This window comes from Symphalangus syndactylus, chromosome 18, assembly GCF_028878055.3.
Source record: "Symphalangus syndactylus isolate Jambi chromosome 18, NHGRI_mSymSyn1-v2.1_pri, whole genome shotgun sequence".
Classification (NCBI taxonomy): domain Eukaryota; kingdom Metazoa; phylum Chordata; class Mammalia; order Primates; family Hylobatidae; genus Symphalangus; species Symphalangus syndactylus.
Window position 1 is genome coordinate 84340852 of NC_072440.2, and position 19393 is coordinate 84360244.

The 19393-nt window shown below is 39.6% G+C and overlaps 2 protein-coding genes across 9 annotated transcripts in view; one reads left to right on the forward strand and one right to left on the reverse strand.

Annotated features, from left to right (window-relative positions):
- The window catches only part of BABAM2 (BRISC and BRCA1 A complex member 2), a 577548-nt gene that overhangs the window by 479479 nt on the left and 78676 nt on the right, over positions 1-19393 (reverse strand). Inside the window, exon 1 of one of the 2 annotated variants that reach the window (XM_063623865.1) lies at positions 17419-17539. The exons of the other annotated variant lie outside the window; for it this stretch is intronic. The gene's annotated coding sequence lies outside the window, so the exon portion shown is untranslated. Of the gene's footprint in view, positions 1-17418; positions 17540-19393 lie in introns of those variants that run through there. 2 annotated transcript variants of the gene reach the window in all.
- The window catches only part of RBKS (ribokinase), a 113112-nt gene that overhangs the window by 22204 nt on the left and 71515 nt on the right, over positions 1-19393 (forward strand). For all 7 annotated transcript variants that reach the window (XR_010117233.1, XM_055253184.2, XM_055253183.2 and 4 more), the window contains exon 2: positions 9818-9950. Coding sequence is in view for 6 of the 7 variants with exons in the window: in XM_055253184.2 (XP_055109159.2) it covers positions 9818-9950 (133 nt within the window). In the remaining variant the exon portion in view is untranslated. The remainder of the gene's footprint in view (positions 1-9817; positions 9951-19393) is intronic.

The following is a 19393-nucleotide window of genomic DNA, read 5'->3' on the forward strand; positions in this document are numbered from 1 at the left end:
GGAGGTATATATATAATTAGCCAAAAAGATTTGCTGAGCTTAGGTAGTATTTTAATTTTTATGTGTATGTTTAATATTTTGAGTGATAAGCCTCTCCTGACACCTTGTATACTCAGCCCTCCTTGCCATACTGGAAGAATAAAAAGGATGTTCCCCTTTTTGTCCCCATTTTTCTGACCATATTTCCAACTAAGTTTATAAAGACTCCCGTCACATAACTTTATTTTCAATTTGGAAATTTCATAACTGGCTTACTTTTTCCCTTGGGCCTCTGTCATACATAGCACTTTTGCCCTGTTCTCACCCCATTGTATTATTTATTATGTACCTAGGCATCTGTCATCTCAACTTTCTATATAATGTCTTCTAAGCTGTAGACCGTTCATTCAAAAATATTTACTTCTGCCCATGTTGGAGTAACTAGTGAGCATCCAGAGATCACTAGACATGCAAAGAATCAGGAAAATGTGATCTATAACCAAGAGTGGGGAGAAAACCACTCAATCAAAATAAACACAGAAAAACAGGGATGATGGAATTAGCAAAAAGGCGTTTTTTTTTTTTTTTTTGAGACAGGGTCTTACCCTGTCACTCAGGCTGGAGTGCAGTGATGCAATCAGAGCTCACTGCAGCCTCAACCTCCTAGGCACAAGCAATCCTCCTGCCCCAGCCTCCCGAGTAGTTGTGACCACAGGTGCACGCCACCATACCCAGCTAATTTTTAAATTATTTATAGAGACAAGGTCTCACTATGTTGCCCAGGCTGTCTCAAACTCTTGGGCTCAAACAATCCTCCCACCTCAGCCTCTTAAAATGTTGGGATTACAGGCATGAGCAACCACGCCCAGCCAGAAAGGGATTTTAAAAGACCTGTTAGAAATATGCTCAGTGATTTAAAGAAAAAGATGAACAGAAGAAAAATGGAAGATACATAGATGAACCAAATTTGATGTCTAAAAAATGAAAAATGCAATATCTGAAATAAAAAAATTCACTGGATGAGCCTAATAGCAGAGTGAACATGACAGAAGAAAGGATACGTGAACTTGAAAAACTAGTAAAAGAGATTATCTAAACTGAAGCACAGAGAAAAAAAATGCACAGAGTGTCTGTGACCTGTGGAACAGTCTACCATATATGTCATTGGAGTCTAAGAATAAAAGGAGAGAGAAGCAGAGAGGCACTAAAAGCATTTGAAGAAATAATGGCTGAAATTCTTTAAACTTGATGCAAACTATGCAAACAATGAACATCCAGCAGGATGAGCACGATATAAACTACATCAGAGCACACTGTGATCAAATTCCTGCAAATCAGTTATAAACACAAACTCTTTTTTTTTTTTTTGAGACGGAGTCTTGCTCTGTCGCCCAGGCTGGAGTGCAGTGGCGCAATCTCAGCTCACTGCAAGCTCCGCCTCCCGGGTTCACGCCATTCTCCTGCCTCAGCCTCTCCGAGTAGCTGGGACTACAGGCGCCCGCCACCACGCCCAGCTAATTTTTTGTATTTTTAGTAGAAACGGGGTTTCACCGTGGTCTCGATCTCCGGACCTCATGATCCGCCCGCCTCGGCCTCCCAAACAGAAACTCTTAAAAGCATCCAGAGGTTAAGAAAAAAAAGGCACACATTACATATAGAGGAACAAAGATTGATTGCAGACTTCCTGTCAGAAACAAGATGCAAGTCAGAAGCAAATAAAATCTTTAAAGTGCTTGAAAAATAAACTGTCAACATGGAATTCTGTATCTTTCTAATATAAAGGGGAAAGATAAAGACTTCCTAAAGACTTTTTAGGAAAATAAAAGAATTTATCACCAGAAAACTCAGACTATAATAAATGTTAAAGGAAGTTCCTTTAGGTGGAACCAAAATGATTCCAGATGGAAACCCAGATCCACCCAAAGGAATGAAGACCCCCAGAAATGGTAAATATATGGGTAAATACAAAGACTTTTTCTTCACTTCTCAATTTCTTTAAAAGGCAATTGACATTTAAAATTAATAAAGTAATAACATAGTATTATGAGGTTTACATCATGTGGAAGTAAAATGTATGACAATAGCACAAAGGTTAGGAAGGGGAAATGGAAGAATATGTAAAGTGCATTACATTTTTAAGTAAAGTGGTATGGTACTGTTTGAAAATAAAGTGTGATCAGTTTAAGATGCGTATTGTGAACCCTAGATCAACCACTTTTAAAATAATAGGGGAAAAAATCAGCCAGGCATGGTGACTTATGCCTGTAATCCCAACACTTTGAGAGGCCAAGGTGGGAGGCTCACTTTAGGCCAGGAGTTCAAGACCAGCCCTGCGCAACTTACTGAGATTTGTCTCTACCAAAAAAATAAAAAATTAAAAAATTAAAAAAAAATTAAAAAATAAAAAAATAAAAAATAAAAAAGGAGGAGGAGGAGGGAAGGTAGAGTATAACACACAAACAGGGAACATAAAATGGAATACAGTTAATCCAAAAGAAAGCGGAAAAGAAGAAGGCAATGAGTACTGTAATGTCATGTAGTGATATTGCTATGAGGAAAATTGTTGGGAAGCAATGCTTCATGAATGTTTTCATGTTTCTGCATGATCAGGACTTTCTGAGCAAAGATTTCTGACACCGGATTAAAGAATGTTTTTTGTTTGTTTGTTTGAGAAGGAGTCTCGCTCTGTCGCCCAGGCTGGAGTGCAGTGGCGCGATCTGGGCTTACTGTAACCTCCGCCTCCCGGGTTCATGCCATTCTCCTGCCTCAGCCTCCTGAGTAACTGGGACTACAGGCGCCTGCCACTGCGCCTGGCTAATTTTTTGTATTTTTCGTAGAGACAAGGTTTCACCGTGTTAGCCAGGATGGTCTTGATCTCCTGACCTCGTGATCCGCCCACCTCGGCCTCCCAAAGTGCTGGGATTACAGGCGTGAGCCACTGTGGGCCTAAAGAATGTTTGGCAAACAAGCCTTGGAAGTTAAAGACCTGTAGAGAGATTCAGAGACTTCTCCCCAAGATAATTTGTTTTCCTTCTAGAGGTTGTAAACCTAGAGACCCTCCCCTTCTCTCCCTGAGAGGATTTGTTTACAAAGCAAAGGTCATGTCCAACAACGATAGACTGGATTAAGAAAATGTGGCACATATACACCATGGAATACTATGCAGCCATAAAAAATGATGAGTTCATGTCCTTTGTAGGGACATGGATGAAACTGGAAAACATCATTCTCAGTAAACTATCGCAAGGACAAAAAACCAAACACCGCATGTTCTCACTCATAGGTGGGAATTGAACAATGAGAACTCATGGACACAGGAAGGGGAACATCACACTCCAGGGACTGTTGTGGGGTAGGGGGAGGGGGGAGGGACAGCATTAGGAGATATACCTAATGCTAAATGACGAGTTAATGGGGGCAGCAAACCAACATGGCACGTGGATACATATGTAACAAACCTGCACATTGTGCACATGTACCCTAAAACCTAAAGTATAATAATCAAAAATAAATAAAAAAAAAACAAAGCAAAGGTCAGCAGGTCATGTGCAGGTGATGCACGCTGCTTCTTCCCCCACCCCAAAGGGGAGGAGCAGCAGCTGTGTGTGAAATGTCCTATATAGGCTCCAAAATTTATTATTAGGGAGTTATTCTTATCATGTAACCTTGTGGGGGACTGGAGAACTAAAGTATAAATATTTAAATGCTGTCTCTGATTTAAAAACATGGTGGTTTTTTTTTTGTCAGAATGAATGAGTCAATACTTAAAAATTATATTAAGAAGGGAGTGTCTCCTATCAGGTGGTCTGGGAAGTCCTCTCTAAAGAGGTAACATTTGAGCAGAGATGTGAATGAAGTCAGCCCTGTAAGACTGTAACACGGGAGAAGACCATATGTACTAATCTTTATTGTCTCTCTCATTGCCTGGTACACTTTTTCACACATAAGTAAATTTTAAATAAGTAGGGGTCAAGGATATGACACTCTGAAAGGCTGATCACTTCTGGCTAGAGTGTTGTTTGTCCACTCTACAAATTCCAGAGTAGCTGCATCTTCAGACAAAATGACATTTTAGTCACAGACATTTTAGCTAGGAAAAGATATGAGTTTCACGCCTGTAATCTCAGTGCTTTGGGAGGCCAAGGCAGGAGGATTGCTTGAGGCCAGGAGTTCAAGAGTAGCCTGGGCAACATAGCGAGACCCCATTTCTACAAAAAAAAATTAGTTGGGCATGGTTTTGTGCCCCCGTAGTCCAAGCTAATCAGAAGGCCAAGGCAGGAGGATCGCTTGAGCCCAGGAGTTTGAGGTTACAGTGAGCTGTGATTGTACCACTGCCCTCCACCCTGGGCAACAGAGCAAGACCCTGTCTCTTAAAAAAAAAGATATGGGTTAGTAATCAAAATCAGTTAAAAACTGCATAAAGCATAATTTATGTTTCATTACCTTAAATAAATAACATATGTCTGCAAATGAAGGGTTAGGGAACATAGAATGAATTTTTAGTTGGGAGATTTTTTTTACAGAGGTAGAAATAGATATCACTCACTTGATTTTGAAATTACTCTCAGCCTTTTAAATGTGGCATATACAAATGCTGAGAAGAACAAATATGGTTGAAGAATACAGGCAATAAGAATAATAATTAGCGTAACGAATTTTAATTGGGCAATAACTAATAGTACAATCTCCTATTACGAGGCTTCTGTTGTCAGAAGCTTGCAGCCAAAAGGAGAAAAGATCAATGCAAAAGCCAAAAAGCAACACATTTGGTGACTTTTGGCTGAAGCCAATATTAGCATGACCTCTTTGGTTGAAAGACTTTTCATCCCCATATTACCGGGTCATTCTTTCCTTTGGTTTGAATAATCTCTGAGAATCTGTAAAAATCACATCATTGTCAAGAAGTTAAAAGCAATTGATAAGTTGTTCTGGTAACACCTGTCAGTGAATTAACTCAGAGCACAAAACCCAGGCATTTAAGGAGTTGACAAGTATTATTAAACCTGTTTTGCAAGAGAAGAAGCTGGTTCAAAGAGGGAAAAGCTGTCAAAAGTAATACAATCAGTAAGTGGCTCAGGCCTCCTGCCTGGCACACCCAGGCTCTAACCACGTGGCCTCTCATGGCAGGGAAGACTGAGGCTATGTATGAACATTTATCACTGTGCCTTTCAGTCCAACCTAAAGACATTGTGTCATTTTAAAAGCTATGAATTTGTTTTAAATTCAAATATATTTCTTAGGCATGGTTTTCTCTGTTCAGGTTTTCTCCCTCATTCAGAAATTTACACTATTTTTACCTTTAAATGGTAGTAACAATGTATTTCTACTAATACTGTTTCCTTTTCTTTTTAATTTGAGCAATTTAATTTTTCTGTCTTTGACACTGCTAAACCTCTTTTTTTTTAATTAGAACAAATCATAGTAATGCTTTCATCCCAGGAGACGGTGCTTTGTGCAGATGCTTTCTTGAACCTGAACATAATTTCATGATTTCAATAAGGAAGAAAGATAGGAAAGTCTAATTCAAAGTAAATTAGGATTTATAATTCAGAAATGCTTCTGCCTGTTTGTAACTAACTTTCTAGTTGCTCTCTCCACTCTTCGGTTTATTTACTTTAAAAAAAATTAAATCCGCCGTAAACTGTCTTAGTCTGGGTTTAACAGAAACCAGAGCCTAAGACAGAGGCTTAAGTGCACATACTCAGTTAGCACTATAACCCAGGAGTCAAGAGCAGGGGACAGGGAAGAAGGAAGAGCGTATTTGATATTTGCAAGTCGACCACTGGCTGCTCAGTTCTTTAGGACAGTCTGAAGAGTCAGAAGCCCCGGGGGTGGGATGAGAGCACCATTCAGTAAGGGTCTGTTAGGTGACACCTGCAAGAAGCCAGCTGGTGCCCATGAAGAACTGGTGGCTAGTAAATGAGGCAGAGGCCACGTGAATCTGAAGTAGTGACAAGTGGTATCATATCATACACTAAAATTCTTGTCGTATGTATTTATATGCATAAGAATATAAAGTAACACACGAACTTTTAGTCCCCACCTTTCCTTGTGAATACCTGTCATTTAACTTTTCACTTTTTATGCATGCTTTCATCATGGGAGAACATATACATATATCTTTTTCCTTTTAAGAAACATAAATCAGCCAGGCACGGTGGCTCACGCATGCAATCCCTACGCTTTGGGAGGCCGAGGCAGGAGGATCACCTGAGTCCAAAAGTTTGAGACCAGCCTGAGCAACATGGCAAAACCCTGTCTCTACAAAAAAATACAAAAAATTAGCCGGGAGTGGTGGTGTGCACCTGTGGTCCCAGCTATCTGGGAGGCTGAGGTGGGAGGATCATCTGAGCCCAGGAAGTTGAGGCTCCAGTGAGCCATTTTTGCATTGCATTCCAGCCTCAGCAACTGAGCAGACTCTCTCAAAAAAAAAAAAAAAGAAAAGAAAAAAAAACAGGCCAGGCGCCGTGGGTCACACCTGTAATCCCAGCTCTTTGGGAGGCTGAAGCAGGGGGATCAGGAGTTCAAGACCAGCCTGGCCAATAAAATGAAACCCTATCTCTACTAAAAATACAAAAAAATTAGCTGGGCATGGTGGTGCATGCCTGTAATTTCAGCTACTCGGGAGGCTGAGACAGGGGAATCGTTTGAACCCAGGAGGCAAAGGTAACAGTGAGCCGAGATAACACCACTGCATTCCAGCCTGGGAGACAGAGTGAGGCTCCACCGCCACCCCCCCCCCCGAAAAAGTGGAACATACTAATCTCCTTATTCCGTGAATTATTTTCTTCACTCGTGTATTACTTGCATCAGGGTTAGGTTTAATGCCATTGTCGACAAGTTGATTTTGCCTTGTAGGAGATACATCAGGACACAATGATTAACATTTGTTGAATTAGTGCATGAATGAAGGAATATATGACTTCTAGTTACAGTTCTTGCTTGTGGAAGAGGAATGCTGCTGATACTGGGAATGCAGTAGGCAAGATCTGGTAAAATATGGAGTTGTCATTGTCGGACAGTTGCCCAGTCATCCCTGCTAGTCTCCCCCTGCTTCCCTAATCAACACCTCCACATCCTCATTTCAGAACAGGAATAGATGCTATACAGCGGAGACACAGAAAAGAGACAAAGGGAGGCTGGGCGCAGTGGCTCATGCCTGTAACCCCCGCACTTTGGGAGGCTAAGGCAGGCGGATCACCTGAGGCCAAAAGTTCGAGACCAGTCTGGCCAACATGGTGAAAACACCTCTCTACCAAAAATACAAAAATTAGCCTTGCCTGGTGGCGCATCCCTGTAATCCCAGCTACTTGGGAGGCTGAGGCAGGAGAATCACTTGAACCGAGGAGGTGGAGGTTGCAGTGAGCTGAGATCGTGCCACTGTACTCCAGCCTTGGTGACAGAGAGAGAGACTCCGTTTAAAAAAAAAGGAGAGAGAGACAGAGACAGAGACAAAGGGAGACTCTTACAAAAATCTGTTCAATCAGCAAATATCTGTTAACCTCGTGTCAAGTGACAGACACATTGCATAAAATGGAGAACATGACAGACTTGGTCCCTGTCCTCATGCAGGGAAAGTCTACAGTTGAGGGAAGAAAGAGACAAGAGTAGGGGAAGGATGCAGAAGAAAAAGAGGAGAAATTAGTAAAATACCAAAAGAGTGAAGAATTTCAGTGATCACTGAATTAATACAGTGCTTGTGTTAATAGAAGTTGTTTAGAAATGCGTTTAAATCTCAGCCATCTGCTCCCACATCAAACACACCTACTGTACCCATGATTTTGCCCTTCCCCCACATACATATACATCCCAGTAATAATCTGGTGATTTTTAAATGAATTCTCACAGTCGGTAATAAAAATTACACTTGATTCAAACCAGTGAATTGTAACCCAGATCTAAGTATAAATATAGTGGAAATCATAAGTGTCTTTAGTGACAGTCTTACTAATCAAGTTATTTGGCCTGTTTTTAGCCACATGGGATATTTTTTCTTTTTCAGGTTGCTATGAGTGTTGTTTGTAGCAGCATCAGTAAGCCAAGAATTCACATAGTTACTCAATCACACAGATTACTCATCATTGCCTGTTCATAACAGAATCCTAAAATGTTTAAGATTTCTAATGCAAATCAAAATCTCATCATCACTTGTCATTGCTAAATTAAATGACAGGATAATAACATTACATTAAAACCATTTTTCTCTTGATTGAGTACCTTTTTCAGAAGTGAACCTTCTAGATGTATATTTTTTTCATCAGTACTATAAATGCATTTAGAATCCAAGATAAAAATAGAATTTAAAGGGGAGGAGTGGGATGTTTTCAAATTATTGATGAGGCTCTTTTGAATCTCAACCATATTTGACAGTGTACTGCAAGGGAATGGAGTAGTTCAGCTCAATTTATTGACACTTTTAGAGCTATATAAAGGAGGTTAACAGGTTGAGCTTGGTCTTTATTGAAGCAATTGTGTGTTCTTAGCATCAGTTATATGTCATCCCATTGCAAACTGGCTGTTACGGACCTATAGGAGTTGGCATTGCTCTGTTCTAATATAAGATACTGGCTTCAGATAGACCACAACCTATGTGGGAAATTAATATAAATTTCTAACCTGTAAAAGCAATGTAGGTTCTCTGTGGACTTACCATTGTGAACTTACCTCCTTACCTTTCTTTCCTATCTAAAGCTAATTAACCTTTTTTGGTCACACCTACCCTCTTTTTATCTGCTCCCTCTGGCCCTTGGCCCACTTCTTTGTGGCCAGCTAGCCAGTGTTCGTGCCACCTGAGCCCGTCTTCATCACTTGCCCTAGAACTCCCCAGAACTCCTCTTTCATTTTAAAGTCAATCATTTCTTTCCATCCTTCAAATATTTTATTTCCTCACACCTTCCATCTTTAATAATATGAAATATAAAAATCTTACCCTGGATCAAACCTTTTATTCTTTTTGCCTCACTTAATACTATCATCATTAGGCAATAATAGCATTATGGTAAAAATTCTTACCTCTTGGAGAAGCTGATGAAGGTATTGACTCAAACAAGATCGGCTATGAGACGATAATTATTAAATTATTAAATCTGGATGATAGGTGAATGAGGGTAAGGGAAGTCAGTATGCTGTTTTCTCTACTTTTATAGGTTTGTAATCTTCCATAATGAAATTTTAAAAATAACTTAGCTCTTTAGGGTTCCTTTTCTAAAATAGATGCCCTTTTTGAGTGAGCACGTGAAATGATGTGGTATGCAAGATGGACTAAGACTAAAACCTGATCCTGCTCTCTGAACACCCTACTCTTACTCTACCCCTTAGTAAACAAAAAAGATTCTTTAGTACCTGGAATTGTAACTTCCTTCTTCTCCTTAGGTCCTGTACTTGATTATCAGAATCCTGGTCTGGTTTAACTCTTCCTGCTTCTTGGTTTAACACTTCCTGCTTCTTATTAAAGTGACCAGATAAACCCATATAGAAATATACATTACTTTCATCCCATTTATTAAATCCCACTGTGAATAAAGTTCTGTGCTGGCATTAGGAAAGAGAATATGAAGGAAAGGTATTCATGAATAACCCTGATGCAGTACAACACTAGCCACAGTAGTGGTCTCTAGGAGAGAGAGAAGAATTCTGTCAAGGAGACTCATTCTTGATAATGATGCAAACTACTAAATGTCATCCTAAAGGAAGAGATAATCTTCCTTGCTTCTGCTTATAGTTCTAATTGTTAAGACAATTTAGAGCTCTACTATATAACCTTCCCTCTCTTCTAAAGAACTTAAATTGATTACAGTTACCAATATGCCTTTTTTCTTCTCTTTTTAAATTACAATAGTCTTACTTCTCGTTTGCCAAAAACTGGAGAAACCATCCATGGACATAAGTTTTTTATTGGCTTTGGAGGCAAAGGAGCCAACCAGTGTGTCCAAGCTGCTCGGCTTGGAGCAACGACGTCCATGGTGTGTAAGGTAAGTATAAAGTATAGTGGAGAGGATTCTAGAGGTAAGAATCTGGTTTTAAGACTGGAGTTCATTGTTTTTATTTTTTTCAACCATTTTAAAGTGAACAATTCAGTGGCATATAATACATAGAGTGGCATTTAATACATTCAACCACCACTTCTGTTTTGTTCCAGAACTTTACCATCATTCCAAAACAAAATCCCTTACCCCTTAAGCAGTTCCTCCTCATTCCGTCTTCCCTTTAAGGCCCTGGGAACCACCAGTCTTCATTCTGTGTCTATGGATTTATCTATTCTGGACATTTCATATAAATGGAATATATATTATGTGACATTTTGTACCTGGCTTCTTTCACTTAGCATACTGTTTTTGAGGTACAACGTTGTAGCATATATCAGTATTTCCTTCCTTTTTATGGTTGAATAATATTCCATTGTATGGATATACCACAATTTTTTTATTCATCAGTGAATGGATTGATGGACACTTGGGCTGTTTCCACCTTTTGGCTCTTATGAATAGCATTGCTACTAACATGCATATACATCTACTTGAGTACCTGCTTTCAATTCTTGTGGAAGTTTATTGTTTTTAAAGATCTGAATAACAGAGAGTAGTCTCCCTTGTCCTTTATATTAATTTCTACCTCATTGAATCCTCTGGGAAGTAGCAGTTCTCAAATAACTTAATGCTGCATTCCCTGAATGTAATGAGTTTGTAACTGGGGTGTGAGAAGTGAGGGAAATTAGCTTACTCCAATGGGTTTCTGTCATCCAGCTTCTAAACAATAGCATGAGTCATCTTGTTTTTAGCAGGTTTCACTGCAGCAACACAGCTTTTGGAAACTTCGTGTAATGACTGTGATTTACTCATATCTAAGTCATTTTCTTCTAATGCTGTATCTTAGATCTGAAAAGAATCTGGGCCTTAATGAACCACATATAACTGATCTTTTGGCATAGTTTTGTTTTCATGTATGTAGAGATATGATATTGTAACATACAGTATTCCTATTTTTATCCATGCTACTGAAATAATTTGAAAATAAATGGGCTGCCAAAAATTTTCATTTTTCATTTTTCATGAAATTTTAAGGTGCTAGCATTATAGCATTAGTATAACAGGAAAGGTAGATGATTGTGTGTTTGTTTGATTTTTAGGGAAAGCCAGGCTGGGTCTGCACATTATTAAAGGGCAAGAAAAAATACAAGGAACTTGAAAGAACGAGCTTTCTCCTGTGAACTATGTAGATTTTACCAAAAATTCTCTAAATGTCATTTTTCATTGCAGTCAGCACTTTTCTGTCCACAGGAGTTTTAAATGATGTATAAACTATACAATTATCACTTCATCTGCTAGTAAACTGTAATTTTATTTCTAACCTATGATTAACATAATTTTCACACAGCTATTTGGTCAAAAACATCACGTGAAGCATAAGATTCAAAGTAAGAAATCCTCTTTTGCTAAGATTGAGCTCTTGATAGATTTAAAATATCAGTGTAATTAATCAGCAATTAATTATGTTCCAGGAATTATGGGTCTGTGAGAGGGGGCTGATTAAAAACTTAGGCCTGACTCATCTCATACCTGATTAGCTATGGAGGGTTTGGAGAGTAATCAGATGGTGCTGACTTAATTAAGAGGACCTGGGAACTGGAAAGAGGATGATATAATTTCCTGTGTAGGAAAACCTGGACATAGAATTGGCGTTGGAAGCTATGTACCCAAAATGGCTTCGCTGGGAAGAGGGGAGTTCCTAGAGCTGGAGACATTAAAGGAGAGATTAGAGAACCCCTCTCTTGGAAGCTTTATGGAAGCTATTTATGTAGCCATTAAAGTCAAGATTGGATGTCCCCTGGGATCTCTTCCAACCCTAAGATTATGAAATTGATTTTATTTTAGTTCTGTTGAATTTGAGGCAAAGAAAGAAATGACAAAGGGAAATATTTGAGTTACGGAACTGAACTTGGGAAATGAATCCTAAAACCGTATGAGTGGATAGGAGAGGAATAGAAGCAGGGGGCTGTATTTTGGGAAATGTTCCAGTTAGGAGGTTGATTAAAGCAAAGGTACCATCTGTGTGTGATGGTTTATGTTAGCATCTGTACAATTTTGAAAGTTCTATACATCTACCATGGCCGTGATTTAGTCATCTAATGTTTAGCACCACAGTGGATTTTAGCCTGTGTGTCTGCATAGCAGAGGATCAAAAAACATGACTGCAGCTAAAACCTATCCAGGGTAACTTTGGTTAGATAACCTGGGATCTTTAGACATGGAATTATTTAAAAGCTTAAGCAAATTGCATAATATTCTTAGACTTCTTAAAAAGAAAATAATATATTTTTATAAAAGAAGTTATTATCTGTTCATTAATTGTATTTTATCCATTGTGAAATACATTTTTATTAGGCAAATTAGCCAAACTTGCTTTATAGCATTTTTTTAAAGATGACAAGTTCTAAGTAGAAACGAAAACCATGAAATTTATCAAGATAAAAATGAACAGATGGAGCAAAAGAAAAACAGGTAAAAATTTTCTATGGCTTTCTCAGCAAGATTTATTTACCTCTTGCTACCTATAACAAACTAAAATTCAAACTCTTAATGAAGTAAGATTGATGGCCCAAACAAACTTCTTATATTGAGCTAGGGAGAAATATTTGTTAAGATATTGTGACAGAGAACATTAAACGAGTTACCTCAATATTTATACAGTGATACACGTATAATGAAACACTTCAAGTACTTAAGAGTTAGTCAGTATTTAGCTGTCATAGACCAAAGCTACAGTCTAGTGATAATTGGAGATGGTATTTTCAGATTTAAAGTCCTGGCAGATACTGTATAAAATGAAAGTCTTCCTCCCAGGGCAAAGAGCCTATTAGGACATCTTTCTTAAGACTTCACCTGAGTTAAGTGTTTCCTGCTCCATTCCATTGAAGCCAAATGTTAAGAGGAGGAAGTTATTCCTCAACATCAAAAGTTGGCAGTTCAGGAGAGGACCATGGTCAAGTAAGGAACTCAAGATGCACTGGCCCAATATGAGCGCAGAAACCATGAGCAGGTATGAACCCAAATGACCCACGTCAGGAATCAGCAAACTGGAAACACCTTCAAGAAATTACCCTGTCTTGCTTCCTTCAAATATGAGACTATCAAACTCTCTAATACAGGTAGCTATCTGTTTCCCTTCAGAACCATCAAGCATGAAGTTTTGTGACAGAGGTGATACTGATGCAGGCTGCCCTGAGGGGCTTAGCCAAGGAGGGTTCTTGGCTTTGCCCAGTTAAGAATTTAAGAGTGAGCCAAGGATAAGAAAAAGCAACTGTGTGGTGGCGGGGGCAGTAAGAACACTTAACTTGAGATCTACCTTCTTAAGAGCATTTTAAGCATACAATAAAGTATTATGAACTATAGGTACGATGTGGTACAGCAGATCTCTGGATCTTATTTTATCTTGCCAAATGGGCAGGAGGAAACTTGGAGGTGATGGATGTTTATTACACTGATTGTGGTAATGGTTCCACAGATGTATGCATGTATTCAAACCCATAAAAATGTATGCATTAAATATATGCAGGGTTTTTATTATAATTATATCTCAGTAAAGCTGTTAAATATAAAAAAAAAAGAAAAAGCAACTTTGATTGAACCAGCGCTGCACAGCTAACCGATAGGCTGTGTACCCAGAGGGTAGTGTATGGGCTGTTAGCAACATTTACATGTACTTTAAATTATATGCTAATTAAGAGGCAGGTTATTCAGAACTTTTTGGAAAAAGGGTGGGGAATTTCCAGAACTATATAAGGTAACTTGGGCAAATTACAAATGCCATGGGCCATTGCCATGGCATTTGTAAACTATCTTGGGTCCAGTACGAGTGTCTTGTGCTAATGAGCAGTGAGAGCAACTAGAAGTCGCTTTCCTTGTTTCAGCTAGCTTCTTCATTACACCATGTTTTGACCAGATCCTGCTTCCACCAGCGTGGTCCAACCAGAAAATAAGACCTGCTGGCCTCCTAACTCGGTACATTAAGGCAGTGCTGTTCAAAGTCCAGTCCTCAGGCTGGTGCCAAGCTGCATGCAGATTGTCAGTGGTCCAAACAGTACAGGAATTGAGAGTAAGCAGTTAGGATCATTTATAGCAATTTGACAGAATAACTTTATAGCTGTTGAATATAATAGTAATAATAAATTAGGCCTTGTAGTTTGTATGACTCTTTTTTGTTTTCATCTCCTTGTTATTGTATTTTATAAAATTGTTAGTCCACAATGGATTGAAAGCAAGAGAAGGAAAACAAGGCCAGTGCTGCTCCACAGATAGCTTGAAAAGCAGTGCATCAGAGTATCCATCACCTTAACCAAAAAGTACCTTCTGTGCTAGATTGCTGTGGGAGAATCATCTGATCATGCACTGAGATTTTCATTTTCAGAGATCAAAAATTAGTCACCAGGTCTTTCCAGGTAATATATAATGAGGTGAAATCTGTCCTTTCCTGAACTCTGTTGAAAGACAGCTAGCTATAATTAGTTGGCTATGTTGATTGGAATGCTTAGCCATATGTTCAAACAAATGATCCTATAACCAAGCAAATAATATACACCTTGTATAAGAAGAAATGGTAGAAATGAGAGAAAATGACTGGATTATCTCAAACCTATCACCACTCTCAGATAATCAGGCCTAATAATGGTGATTGTAGCATTAACTTTGTGTATTAAAGGTCTTTATTTTTTTCTGAGACAGGATCTCACTCTGTTGCCCAGACTAGAGTGCCATGGTGCAATCTGGGCTCACTGCAGCCTCAACCTCCCAAGGCTCAGGTGATCCTCCTGCCTCAGCCTCCCAAGTAGCTGTGACTACAGGCACATTCCACCATACCCAGCTAATTTTTGTATTTTTTGTAGAGACAAGGTTTCGCCATGTTGCCCAGGCTGGTCTCAAACTCCTGAGCTCAAGCAATCTGCCTGCCTTGGCCTCCCAAAGTGCTGGGATTACAGGTGTGCACCACCATGCCCGAAGGCTTTTTTTTTTTTTTTTTTTTTTTTTTTTCAGAGATAGGTTGCCTAGGTTGTAGTGCTATGGTGCTACAGCTCACTGCAGCCTCAAACTCCTGGGCTCAAGCAATCCTCCCACCTCAGCCTCCAGAGTAGCTGAGACTACAGGCATGCAGCACCACACCCAGCTAATTTTTTAATTTTTTGTAGAGATGGGGTCTTGCTGTGTTGCTGAGGCTGGTCTCGAACTCCTGTCCTCAAGCAGTCCTACTACCTCAGCCTCCCAAAATGCTACGATTATGGCATAAGCCACCATGCCTAGCCTAAAGGCCATTATTAAGGTAAACACCGCTTTATCTAGGATTTAAACAACCAGCAAGCTTTCATAACTGAGATTTTATATATTCTTCTTATGTATTTTGTTATAAGGCCACAAATGACAAGTTAAAAGTTAGTATGAAGGATTTATTCAAAAAAGCAACAGCTGGGTTTTGTATGACAACAAATGCAACTTAGTCTCCTCAACTAGCTATTCACTATAACCCTCAGGCACTGAAAAGTGACAAAATGTCTTCAGTTGCAAGGATTAAATTATATTCATCTTAGTTTTAGTGTTAAACATATTTTCTGTATTCTAATGCTTTGAAATCAGTAACCTGTTTTGATATATGTGATAACTTCTTGAGCAGAATATTCAATTTCATGTGGCCTTGGGTAGGATATTTTGATCTCCTATGTTTTATTCACCCCAAATGTATGTTGAAAAGTAGAATTACTAGATGGTTTCTGCCATTTGAGGATTCCAAGCAGCCTAAACAACCATTCCTCAATCACTTTGCAAAATAGAAGTTATGGTGCTGACTGAAGTTGCCCTCCTTAGCTTCAGGTCATAGTTCTGGACTCTGGAAGCCCTGCCAAAGCTCTCCTTCAAAGCAGAAGGAGCCCTCCCAGTGATAAGAGTGAAGGAAGCACCTCAGCACCCTTAGCTGAAGAAATGCTCTTGTTCCTCATACACCCAGCCCTTTTGCTTTCCATGACCCTTGCTGCATTGTCAAATACAGAAGCCACTAGCCACATGTGGATATTTAGATTTAAATGTAATCAAAGTTAAAAAATTGAATTCCTCAGTCACACAGTCTGTATTTTGAGTGTCTGTGTTGGGCAGAACAAATAGAAAACATTTTCTGTATTGGATAGCACAGATATAGAACATTTCATCATTGCAGAAAGTTCTATTGGATGGCACTACTCTACAATATTCAGGGCAGAACTGAGCCTGGGATTTCCAAAGAGCATGTTGAGTTCTGAGAGTTCCCTTCTGGCTTATGTGCAAGTAAGTGCTTGTCCGTAGTTACTCTTGACCTGGCTTCCTTCATGTGGAACAAGTTAACACAGACAGGCTATCTCAGACTATGTGGGTTTCCAAGAATCTTTCTGCCCAACAGTATTTCACTGCTATAGTCAAAAGAGTGTGAGAGTGCCTTCAAGAAGGCTGTTGGAAACAAAACCTTCTATGGAACCATTCTAGAATAGTTTGGGTGCTTGTAGTCATGTTCCTTCAAGAATGCAACATGACAGCCGGACGTGGTGGCTCATGCCTGTAATCCCAGCACTTTGGGAGGCTGAGATGGGCAGATCACCTGAGGTCAGGAGTTCGAGACCACCCTGGCTAACATGGTGAAACCCCATTTCTACTAAAAATACAAAAATTAGCCAGGTGTGGTGGTGCATGCCTGTAATCCCAGCTACTCGGGAGGCTGAGGCAGGAGAATCGCTTGAACCCAAGAGGCAGAGGTTGCAGTGAGCTGAGATTGCACCATTGCACTCCAGCTTGGGCAACAAGAGCGAAACTCCGTCTCAAAAATAAAAAAATAAATTTTTTTTTTTTAAACAAAGAATGGAACATGACTACAAGATGGGTCCAAGGAAAATGAACAGAAGGGCAACTAATGTGATCAACTCCTAAAGAATCTCCAGTAAGCTTTTAGGAAGTCTAGACTAACAAATACGAAATCGCCAACAATAGAAGATGGTATTGAACTATGGGCTTGATTAGGAGTATCATAGGAGGTCTGGAGATGAGAGGATTAACAAGGGCCAGAGTAGGGAAGGTAGACCTTAAGTTGATAGTTGAAAAACAGGTGAGGTTTGATTTGGTGGAGGAGAGAGGGCAAAGGACTTCTAAGTTCTCAGAAATGATGGTAAAGAAACAGACAGGTTTCTTTCTATTGATATATCCAGAAAGGAACAATTTTCTGTGGAAGAATAGAACACACCAGGAGTGACTGAAACCTGGATTGAGACACAGTCCATTGAAGTAATGCTCACCTGCAGGACAGAAAAATAGAAGTTCAGTTCAGAAGTATAGTTCAGAGGTAGCAAGCCTAAAGGACTACAGGAGCCAAGCAGGTAACAGAAACTGCAGTAGGCTAGATGAAGTCAAGAGTCTGTGTGTACTTTAAGGCACTCACCTCTCAGTTCCAGGTGGTTTGCCTTGCAGGAATGTGGACCCAGTGTTACCAGAACCTCTGAATTTTCAGAACCTCCTGGACATCTGTCTGTTTTTGTGAAGTCTTCTAATATTTAAGTATTGAGAACTGATAAACAAAAATAGCAGGGCATTTATACCAAAACCTGCACACAGATATTTATAGCAGCTTTATTCATAATTTCCCAAACTTGGAAGACATCTTTTAGTAGATAAATGGATAAATAAACTCTGGTACATCCAGACAATGGAATATTATTCAGCCCTAAAAAGAAATTAGCTATCAAGGCACAAAAAGACACAGAAGAACTTTAGTTGCATATTACTAAGTAAAAGAAGTCAATCTGAAAAGGCTACATACTGTGTAATTACAACTGTATGATATTCTGGAAAAGGCAAAACTATGGAGACAAAAGATTAGTGGTTGCCAGAGGCTAGTGGGGAGAGGAGGATGAATATACGGAGCACATTTTAGGGTAGTGAAACTATTGTGTATAGTACTATAATGGTGGATATATGACATTTTACATTTGTCAAACCCTATATTCAACACCAAGGGTGAACCCTAATGTAAACTATGGAGTTTGAGTAATAATGATATGTCATGTAGGTTTATCCATTGTAACAAAGTACCACTTAGTTGCAGGATGTTAATAGTAGGGGATACTAGTTGCCGGGGGAGACAGAGTATACGGGAACTCTGTACTTTCTACTCTCTTATGCTGAGAACCTAAAACTGTTTTTAAAATAAAGTCTATTTTTTCGGAAAACAATAGTAGGGCAAACAAAACATATCTAGCAGTCAGATTCAACTTTCAGCCCACCAATTTACAACCTCTGCTGTAGATTCAACTGTAGAGTTCAAGCCAAAGTCCAGCCAAGGTAGCAGTCAGACAAATGTTAAGCATTAGAGAGGTATGGGAGAAGAAAACAAGGGTGTCCTGACTAGCACAGTGACAGTGATTGCAGCACCACGGAGGCCAGAAATGGACAGTAGGGAGATGTCAATAAGATGCCAGCATTGGTATCAAAGGCCTTGCAATCATAGTTTTCTGGCTTTGAGCCACAGACCTAAAGGCCTGGCCCCTGCAAATGGCTGGCCAGGCAGAGAAGAGTGCCTGTTCTGACAGAGCTAGAGGGCTAACCAGATGATTAGGATACACACTCGTGCTGACAGAAACAGGGAGAGATCCAATTACCAAAGTGGACCACAAAGCACGAATGTGGTCACAGGATCCAGGCACAAACACAGCTGCTTAAATTATGGTTCAGTGGTTCAGGGTTACACTAGGCACTAGGCTAACTAGCTTTTTTTTTTTCTTTTTTTCTTTTTTTTTTTTTTTTTTTTTTTGAGATGGAGTCTTGCTCTGTTGCCCAGGCTGGAGTGCAGTGGCACAATCTCAGCTTACTGCAACCTCCGCCTCCTGGGTTTAAGCAGTTCTACCTCAGCCTCCCAAGTAGCTGGGACTACAGATATGCGCCACCACACCCAGCTGATTCTTGTATTTTTAGTAGAGATGGGGCTTTACCATGTTGACCAGGCTGGCCTCGAACTCCTGACCTCAGGTGATCCATCCACCTTGACCTCCCAAAGTGTTGGGATTACAGGCATGAGCCACCGCACCCAGCCTGAAGCTAGTCAGGACTTTGTTAATAACAGACAATAGACACCCAGTTCAAAATAGCTTAAGCAAAAAAATAAAAATAAAATTTTCAAAAAGAATGTATTGCCTCATGTAACTGAAAAGCCCAGTGGTAGAGCTGGCTTCAGATGACTTAGAGGTCCATTAGGCTATTAGGAGTCTATGTCTGTTTGTGTCTGTCACCTTCCTGCTTTCTGTTATGTTTCTCTGTTTTCTTTCTAGTTGTCTCCACATGGTGAGCCCCAGTGGCTGCAGGCTTACATTCTCTTATGGCCAGCAGTCTTACTGGGAAGAAAACTTGTCTTCCCTGGTAGT